Raw genomic sequence first — 10148 nt, 5'->3', positions numbered from 1 at the left:
CCGTGGTTGACTCTTAACTTCGATAAGGAATATCTCTTTGGATTTGAGACTTTAGTCTTTGCAACTTTACAGATCTGCTTTATGCACCAAGAACTTTTAACACTCCAAAGAGAAAGGAAAAATTTAAATCGCATTATATGACCCCTTTAAAATAAGTTAATATCAGTATTCAATGCTTTGTTTAAAATAACAAAATATTATTCATGCTTTTGTAACTGCAGGTTAAATGCATTCATGTCCCTCTGATCTGAATTAAATAGTGTATAAATAGGCCTACATCTAAATGCCTCTTCAGATGCAGCTTCTGTTTCTCCTCTGCGTTGCAAAGATGAATTTTGTTGATACTGATATCATTTGTTTGGTAACAGCCCAAATGTCTTATTATTCTAATTCACTGATTAAATATAAGAATTTAACTCAAAATATGATGCACACTTTTAGAAAAAAAATTTATGCAATGTATGCAATTTCAGCAATAAAACTGTAATTTTTTTTTTTAAAAAGGAAACTAATTAGTTTATTTTAAGAGACCTATCTTATTTTCTCTTGTGTATTAAATATTGCTCTTTAATAAAAAATAATAATGTTTTATCCGAATCCTCGATTAATCAATGTAATAATCAGTAGAATACTCTATTACTAAAATAATCAATAGCTGAAGCCCTACTATGCTGTATATGCTGAAATAATACTAAAATTACATTGATTGTAATAAGACAGAAAATTAACTCACAACAAAGCAACCAGTGTAGCAGAGTTAATGGTCAGGTCCCACTAGCAGTCTGGTGTTAGACACAGCCAATTGTTTCAGAGTATTCTGGTCAACCAAAACCACATTTGATTGGTTACAAAAAGCAAGTCAATTTGTTTGTATATTGCTGCCTTGTACATCTTTTTGCTGCCTTGTACATCTTTTTGCTGCCTTGTACATCTTTACTAAGAGTGCAAAAAGTCTGTGACTAGTTTATCTAGAGTAGACCAATCCTCACTGTCTGCCTCTGCTGTAAAGGGATAGTTCACCTAAAAATAAAACTGTCATCATTTACACACCTTCATGCTCTTCCAAACCTATATAAATTGTGCAAAACAAATGAAGATGTTTGGAAAGTGATCTGTGGGGTCCAATCTTATTTGGACCACAGGTTTGGAACAACAAGAGGGTGAGTGAATGATGACGGAACCTTTATTTTTTAGTGAATTATCCCTTTCACGTGGGTGTAACTCCTACATCATAGAGGCAGGGCTCTGAGGGGTAACATGGCATGATTATGGTTCACAGTGGGGAAAGTTGGAGTGGTCTTTTGGGGAAGGTGACTGGATGGAATGGATCTACCTGCTGAGAGAACATGGCTCTGCGCTGAAGGAGTCATGCTGAGAGTGACTGGGTTTGCTAAGCTTTTTCCCACATGGAGGTTTCCATGCCTTTGATGGCTGCTTTAAAATGTCTGACGGAAACATTTGTATGTTTGATGGAAAATGTGTGTTCTGTAATCATGCCCTTTCCTGTAATTTATCTGCATAGTGTGTGAGATTATGTGACTGTTTTATCAATTTATTTTATTATTCTTTTGTGTCAAAAAGATTGTCTGTAGTGCATTCATCTGTGTGAAATAAGAGATGTTATAGTTTGTTGGTAAGTTTTGTGTCAGCATCTTAAAACTGTAGGAGGCTGTCTTCAGGGAAAAGTTCTCCACTAAACCCTGGGAGACCTTTTCATGTGGTGGACCTCCAGATCTCATGCATTCTTCTTGGCTGACTTCACTTCCATGGCTGCTTCCAGTCTGCGGCTCTACCTCGTAGTTCTTCAAAAGATTTGGTAAGGCTTAAAAATGAAACCTCCTTCATCACCCTGCTTGTAATGAGCAGTGTGGATTTTTATATGGCCACTGCCCCCAATAAGCATCATTAATCTATGGAAATAAAACATATAATTTGCTTTTCAAAATAAAAAAAAGTGTCTATCTATTGCACCACTGTGTTATTCACGGTTTTCACAAATATGAGTAATGAGTATGGAGTCTGGAATTACTGGAAGATTTCCCCTCATGCCACATAGAGGAACATGTATTTCAGTGTTCTGAAAGTTCTGATGCGTTTCTGCAATCTTAAGCAGAGATGGGCACTTGAATTAGTGACTCAAGTTGCAATGGTCACTTCAGGCTTGACTTGACAATAAGAGTTTAAGAATATTTTAAAGGGGTCATCGGATGCAAAATTCACTTTTGTTGTTGTTTGAACATAAATGTGTGTTGGAAATGTGTGTACACATCCACCCTATAATGATAAAAATCCACCCAGTGTTTTTAAACTCCCCTTTCTCAAATCAGGCTGTTCTGAGATTCCTGTCAGAATGACGTAGTTCTGCACAGGCCCCTCCCATGATAGTTGATTGACAATGCTGTCTTACCTTAGACCGCCCTGAGTGAGCTGAGAGCTGTCTGCCATTGTGTCGACTCCAGTGCAGGGGAAGACAAGAACATCTTTGATTAAGCAATTGATGTGTTTTGTTGCTGGATGTAATAATGAACATAGCAGACGTTATTCTGAGCTGCTGAACATGCAGAGGATTAACATTACTTCAGCATTTTAAAGGAATGCGCAGATCCCCAATCTGCCTAAATGCGTTTAAGTTCACGCGAATCATTCATGATCCAGCTCCACCTACAGAAGAAGTGAGTATAAGGGTTTTTTTTTTTTTATGAATCTCTGCAAAACGCCTTTACTAATATGTGCTAGTTAGCCAGTTCCACGGCTGAAGTTTACAGTCTGCTCATCACCCCATGGAAGAAAGGGGCGGGGTCAGCAGAGCTCATTAGCATTTAAAGCAACATGGACTAGCACTGAAAACAGAGCTGATTTTGACAGGGTAAAAGGGGTGTTTTTTACACTACTATTGAGATTTTAACCAAAGAATGTTAGGCTGCATTTTAATTTGGCATTAACATGTGATCACCGTGATCTGATCAAGCAGATCAGATCATCAGTCAATCAGAACATGGCGCGTTTACACTTGGCAACATCAACTGACCTTTCTATCTGGATAACCAATCGGATCTGTCTTTCCCTGCAATATTTAAATAAGTCTGCAAAGAATGTCCCGGTGCAAAGTCAACCTGAAGTACTGGGTTTTCCTTTGAAAAGCATTTTCAGTCGCTGGTTATTTTGCAAATCAAAGATAAGTGTAGGAGGCTCACTAGTCTCCACACGGGTGTTCTCCGTCTTTTTTTCTGACAGTTCGCGACAGAGGGGGGCGGCGTTTTGCGTGATGTCGACCTGAAAATGCAGACACGATGGTTGGATTGCATTTACATTACACTGAGATCTGATCACAATGCGTCCTCGACTACCTCTGGACCAGGACATGCTGATCGGATAACATTCCAATCAGAAGTGCGTTTGCACTTGTCTTTTCGATGTGTATGTGGAACATGGTTTGTGTATGTGGTTTATTTGTATGGTTTTATTATATCTGTGCCACGTATTTCCTGTAAATAGTGGTACATTCTTAAAGAAAAGGACCTTTTCTGGTACTACAAAGAACCCTTTCTAAAGGTTCTTTAAAGAACCACTGATGAATAGGTTCTTTATGGCTCACAGTGACACAGTGGTTAACCAGAAAAATGTAAAATGGCACGTCATGCCGAAAAACTCACCTGAAAACAGTTGAGATGCTAACGGACTCTTTTCAAAGTTTTCTATTAAGTAAATATTCAACAGAAACGTATCAGTTACATGTAAGTGTCTGGAACAGTTGTATGTGATATTTGTGTGATTTTAGGGAATAAACTCACCTGAAAGCAGTGAAAACAGCAGCTAGAGATGGAGATTTACAGTTTATTAGTTGGTGTTGTCACCCCGTTTCCATGATGGCGCTCCAGCGTTTGAATGAGACTCCAATATTCAGCGCTCACGACCATTAAAACATGTAAAAGTCACACAGCATTTGCATATATAAACCTCAAGAATTAGAATACTACATAAACAACTTAAAATCACATTAAATCTTTATTAAATCGCGAATTTGAAACTCATTTTGTAGTTCTACGACCAATCCATAGGTGCAAAATGGATAGTCGGACAAAGTGGCATTTTTAATATTTTAAGATTTTGTACCACTCCGCCTTTTTATTTCATTTTAAAACATGATTACAGTATTTTTTTATACTAAACTTAAATAACAAGCCTAATAATTTTTTTGAGTATTTAAATAGGTAATAGATATAAAAGGATCCACTGGTCTTTTTTAATTAATAAACACCACAACACTATTTATATATGTCAAAATTAATATTTTTATTACACTATAATTGAATGCAATTAATAGAAAATTAGTTCTGGACCAGACAGGACAATTAAGCTTCCAGAAACAAAATTATTTACAACATGATGAGTGTGAAGAACCATTAAATAGTCTAAATAACCTTTCTGTGCTACAAAGAACCTTTTGTGCAATGGAAAGGTTCTTTGGATATTAAAGGTTCTTCATGGAACCATACACCCTGCCAAATAACCATTTAAGAACCTTTTTTTAAGAGTGTAGATAAGACTTATATCATGTCTGGATATTGTGTATAAACTCCAAAATGGCAGAAGAGTGTGAAATATGGGAGGAGCCACCATGCCATATGTTCTCACGTTTCATTAGCTTTTCATTAGCAAAGAATATGGAAAATCAGAATGTATGAAATTTTATTTTCAACAAGGCATAATTACCACCCCCGCTCCCCTCTGAAATTAACCCACGCAATGTGAACAATTAAGGCTAACCACCACCACTATTTTCTGTATCCGCCACTGACTCCGAGGTTACTCAGTAGTGGTGCATGTTGTCACACAGGAAACCTACATGTATGATATTGGTGTGCAAGACAAGTGTGAAACTGAAAATGTTATTTTAGCTTCTTAGATGTCCTAGCCTCATAGAAAATAATTTGCATTAAATACTTAGTAACACATCTAAGGCACATTGTTGAATAACCTTAAATGGACACATATGTTGAAAATGCATTGTGATTTGTTGGGGTGTTTTCCTTTTTGTTGTAATCTACAGCCAAACCTGAATGACTATATAAATGTTGACCTTTTTCTTGCAAGAAAATAATTTTTCAAAACTTTGTGCCACAAATGCCACAACACTTAGAAATGAGGAAAGTCTTGAACAATTTGTTATAAGAGCCTATATTTATACATAATGTCAAGTTCAAAGTATAAGCTATATTAGTACACAAGTTACACTGTAAGAAAAGCCTATAAAAAGTAGGGCTCAATGTACTTTTAAAATGAAGGAATAAAGTATTCAAATTGAGGAGACACAAGTTGAGGAAACAAGTATGTTGAAAATGAGTATGATGAAACGCTTTGTATGCACTTCCCTTTAGATACAGTAAGATATAAAAAAAAACATAAGAACACACTTAAACAAACAGAAACATAAAATACCACTGGAAGTGCACACTTTTAGTCAGCGTGTTTATTCAGTTTCATTCTTATGTTGTGGCTGAATGCTGTTTTCTTCTACGTCGCAGCTTTCGAGCCGAGAAGGCGTAAAGAAAGGGGTTCACGCAACTGTTGATAAAGAAAAGAGCCCCAGTTACATTGTTGCTGACATCTGATTCCCATGAGAATGCCATTAACACAAAGTTGTTGATCATACAGGGGGTGCTGAATACGACGAAGGCCACTATGATTCTGACGGCCAGTTTTGTCAGCCTGTGGCTGTTGAAGGAAGCTGACTGACTTATCCGTTGATGAAGTCGAAGGTAGAAGAACAACAGGCTGAAGAGAGGCACAACAAACAGCACTAGAGTCTCTACAAGTAAGACAGCTAGTTTTTCTTGATTATTTCTATAATCCTGATGACACTCTAGAAGCCTGTCCTTCTTCAGCTTCACATTTCGGAAATAAAGAGCATAAGATCCCAGAGCTCCACTGGATGTCCATATCCCAAAAATCAGCCCCTTTTGGCCCTTCTGTCCAAGTTTTGCCCATCGCTGTGGATACAGCACCTGCAGGTACCTTTGCACACTCAACAAGGTGACAGAAAGCACACTACTGTAGAGGCTCCAGTACACTACATAAGAAAATAACTTACACAGACCTTGGCCGAAAACCCAGCCCCTCAGGAGGGCATAGATCCACACAGGCAGAAAAATCAGACTCAATAGATCCGAGACAGCCAGACTCAGCATCAGTTTGGGGGTAAAACTGCCCTCCTTTAAATGATGGGTGAGCATGACCAGCACCGCTATATTACCAGGTACACCCAGAGCACAGCACAATCCCAGAACAGTGCTGGATACTAGCTCCTCCACTGAGGTACAGGCAAACAGAGAGCTGTTAGAAATGTTCTGGTACTCCATCTTCATCTGCCAGCTGCTGTTGTGAATATGAAGGTTTGCCTAGCAACAGCTAAGTAAAGGACCAGTTTTACTCTCAGTCTGGGTGTATAAGGTGCATGAATGTGGTTTGTAAGTTGCACTTCCTTTAGCATCTAAAAATGTAATGCAATATTGTATATTTGGGAGGGTGCACAGAGGCCAACTGCCGCATCTGTCAATTTTTTTGACTTTTACCTAGACAAAAAGTTACTGTATTGTTCTGAATATAAGACAACCCCCCACCCCCTTCAAGTACCTTTTGTATAAATGCTTTTTGAAGACCGAATCCAGTCTTGTCTTGATCTTATTCCTTAAAAAATGTAAAACATTATATATATACATATATATATATATATATATATATATATATATATATATATATATATATATATATATATCAGGGGAAAAAATACACCAAAATGGACAAACATTTTGCACAAATTCAGGATTAAGGGTAAAAAAATTCCCCTGCACAATTAAACAATCGATTATGGCTGTTGTGATTAAAGGGGTCCTATTATGCTTTTTCACTTTTTCAACTTTAGTTAGTCTGTAATGTTGCTGTTTGAGCATAAAAATTATCTGCAAAGTTACAAAGCTCAAAGTCCAATTAAAAGGGAGATATTTTATTTAACAGAAATCACTTTTCAAAAACTACAACGAATGACTCGTTTGGACTACATCGCACATTTTCTGGGATTTGTGAATACCAACAAATTTGACGAGACCTGGTTGAGCTGCACTAGAGAAGGCAACGAGTGTTATCACTATGTCGGAGACACGCTAGCTTTCCCAAGGCAGACGAACTTAGAGTGGTTACAATAATCCGGGTTTTAATCGCGCAAAAATTTATTTGATATTGACACAATATTTACACTGAAGCTCGCAAGCTATGGTAAAGGGCATGACATTTCCCGACCAGGCGCCGAGTGGTGCCAATCACAACACACACTGGCCCAGCTAACCAATCACAGCACATTTCGTATTTCAGAAGGAAGGCCTTCATTTGATACAGAAGCTATTCGAGCTGTTCATGCCAGATTGGGGAGAGAGGTGTTGTAATAATGTAAAATATGTGAAAAATAATGTTTTTTGAACAACCTAATATGAGAGGCTGTTCTAGTACACCCCCAAAACAAAATCAAGACTTTGTAAAAGAGAATAAAAAAAAAAAATAATAATAATCTCTTACCTTACTATTTTACAGGAAACCCCCTCGAAGCTCAGATTAGTGTACTTGGGTCAGGTTTTCTGTTCTACTTTCAAAGTATCTTCATTTATAAGAAGTTAACTTTCAGATTTGAGGATATGATGACAGATGCAGGAGGATGTTACCTTCTCATTCTAGGCCAGGTTTTATTTTATTTATTTTTTGGAGAAAGGGTCCTTATCAGAAGTGTGTGTGCACCAAATACATTTGAACCTTTTTTTTCTGAATTAAATGTCAATATATCAGCATTTTCTGCTAATCACATAATTACTGAAGATTTTAACTATGCACTCGACCCCAGCTCAGACCATCTAAAAATATAGCAACTTTGATAGAAAATGTGGGCCTGCTTATGCATGGAGAATCATAAACCCTAAAGTTAGAGACTTTACATATTATTTGCATCTGCAAAGGATGTCCAATAGAATAGAATATTTTAACCCTGCATCACATTATTGGCAATTACAATTTTCACTACTTAGTAACCATAAATTATAAATCATAAATTCTTGGAGTTTATTGAAAAAAGAATAGGTGTTTTTATGGAAACCAATAAGCAGCCTGATATAAATCCATCTCTCCTTTGGGAAACAGTGAAGGCTTATGTTGGGGGGTCAATAATATTTTATTTTGCAGCATGCAAAAAGATTCTATTGGAAAACTTGAGTTAGAACATCTTGTTAAGGATTTAGATCATAAATTTATAAACACTCCCTCACGTGTTTTGCAGAAAGAATTAGATGCAGCCTGCTCAGCCTTAAATCAAATTCTTACTAGGAAGGTGAAGACCTCATTGCCCTTTGCAAGGCAGATATGAGTACAGCAATAAGCCAGGCCATTTACATTTAAAAATGGCAAGGGCAGTTTATCTGTGATTCTAAACAAATTTATTCTAGAATCTCTATCACATGGCGCTTTTCCACGGCACGGTACAGCATGGTAGGGTTTGGTACGGTTCATGTTTGGGGGGCTTTCCACTGGGTACAGTTCCTGGTACCTGGTACTTTTTACATCTGCGGTAGTACAGACGTTCCTCTCGTTGATAGCAGTGGAGCGGATCCAGCGAGAGCTTGATGGGGCGACGTGAAATGAAAAAGTTTTTTAGGAGTCACGGCAGTAGAGTCGGCACAACAATAACGACATGTGAATAATCCCGCCCACTCTAAAGTGATACTACACTGCAGTGGAAACACAAACTGAGCCATGCCGAGCCGAGTCGTACCACGCAGTGGAAAAGCGCCAAGAGATGTATATACTGATTCATTTAAAAAAGACTGTCTACTGTTGATTGAAAAAAAAAAAATCTGTGGCTCTTACAGGACTTTTTGAGTTTTAAATGTTAAATGTAAGCTGCTGTCCAAACTTTTACCAAGAAGACTTGAATCATTCCTCCCTCAGGTACTAAACCTGGACTAGACAGGTTTTATTCAACAAAGGCTGTCTTACTCCAGGAGTCTGCTAAACATAATTTGTGTATTCACAAGTTTCCAAAAAAAAAAAAAAAAAATGAAATTTGCTGGGAGAAGGGGCTTTTTGTCAGGTCACCATTGATTTGCAGATATTCTCCCTTGCATAAAGAATTCTTTGTTTCATAGATGGCATGGAAAGGGGATAATAGTGACCGGTGTTTTATTCCTAGATAACATCTTAATAACATTTAACCAACTAAAAAAAATTGAGGTTGAGATCTTCAGAATTTTGCCTATGGAGAGACTAACTGCAGTGGTTAGGGGATATAGTACCATGTCTGAACAGACGTGGGGGCCTGTTATGGAGCATACCAACCAGTTTACAAGTGACCATATTTAAGGGTAGATTTGTATTCATATAACCTTTACTTTTCACTGAGCAACTTCCTTTTTAATAGTTCCTAGAACTATTGGCGGAAGTACCCACTTTTTGGCATGTTTGCACGGCAGGAACTAAAAATGGTTTTAGTTCTAGGAACTTCATTTTTGAGAACTAAATTAACTCCTACTTCAGAGTAGGGTCTAAAATTGTTCTATAGGAACTACAAGTGACGTAAGTGTACGCTGATTGTCCAAATGTCAGAAAACGTCCTGATGGGAGAAATTGGTTCTCTAGAGGAACGACCCTGCTGGCTGGATCCTAGAACTACACAGTGCAAAAGCCTCTTTATACAGAATGAGAAGGAACCAACTGAAGGGCAAATAGTTGTAAAAAAAAAGGATTATGATAGGCTGAGTATTTTTTTTTTCTTTTTCAACTTGCAGCTACCTTAAATGTATATAATAAAAATGGCTAAACAGTCATACAATCACCAAATATGAATCGCTTTGTTTTTTTTTGTTTGTTTGTTTGTTTGTTTTTTCAGTTGTGTAGAGATAAAAGTTACTTACTTTTTAGGAGTAGGATGATACTTTAATTGCAATTCTGTTTGTAGTACTATGTACATTGGTGAATTTCCAAGGCAAAATGAGTAGGACTATGCTTCTCATGATTTCATCTCCTGCTTTAAAACTCTGTAAGGTACACAACCCTGCTCTCATGGTCAGAAAATGACCCCAAGTTGAGAGCAGTGCAGTTTTTCCCAGGAGACC

The 10148-nt window shown here is 37.4% G+C and overlaps 1 protein-coding gene across 1 annotated transcript; it reads right to left on the bottom strand.

Moving 5' to 3' along the window:
* Positions 1 to 5024: 5024 nt before the first annotated feature.
* On the bottom strand, positions 5025 to 6359 carry LOC109063161 (C-X-C chemokine receptor type 2-like). Its single transcript, XM_042724009.1, has one exon. The coding sequence runs from the start codon at positions 6357 to 6359 to the stop codon at positions 5487 to 5489; it is 873 nt and encodes a 290-aa protein (XP_042579943.1). The 3' UTR covers positions 5025 to 5486.
* Between the last annotated feature and the right edge of the window lie 3789 nt (positions 6360 to 10148).

Source organism: Cyprinus carpio, chromosome B5, assembly GCF_018340385.1.
Source record: "Cyprinus carpio isolate SPL01 chromosome B5, ASM1834038v1, whole genome shotgun sequence".
NCBI lineage: Eukaryota > Metazoa > Chordata > Actinopteri > Cypriniformes > Cyprinidae > Cyprinus > Cyprinus carpio.
This window is presented reverse-complemented; position numbering and strand designations above follow the sequence as displayed.

Coding starts and splice junctions, on each gene's coding strand:
- LOC109063161 (XM_042724009.1), bottom strand. CDS start 6,359: ATGGAGTACCAGAACATTTCTAACAGCTCTCTGTTTGCCTGTACCTCA.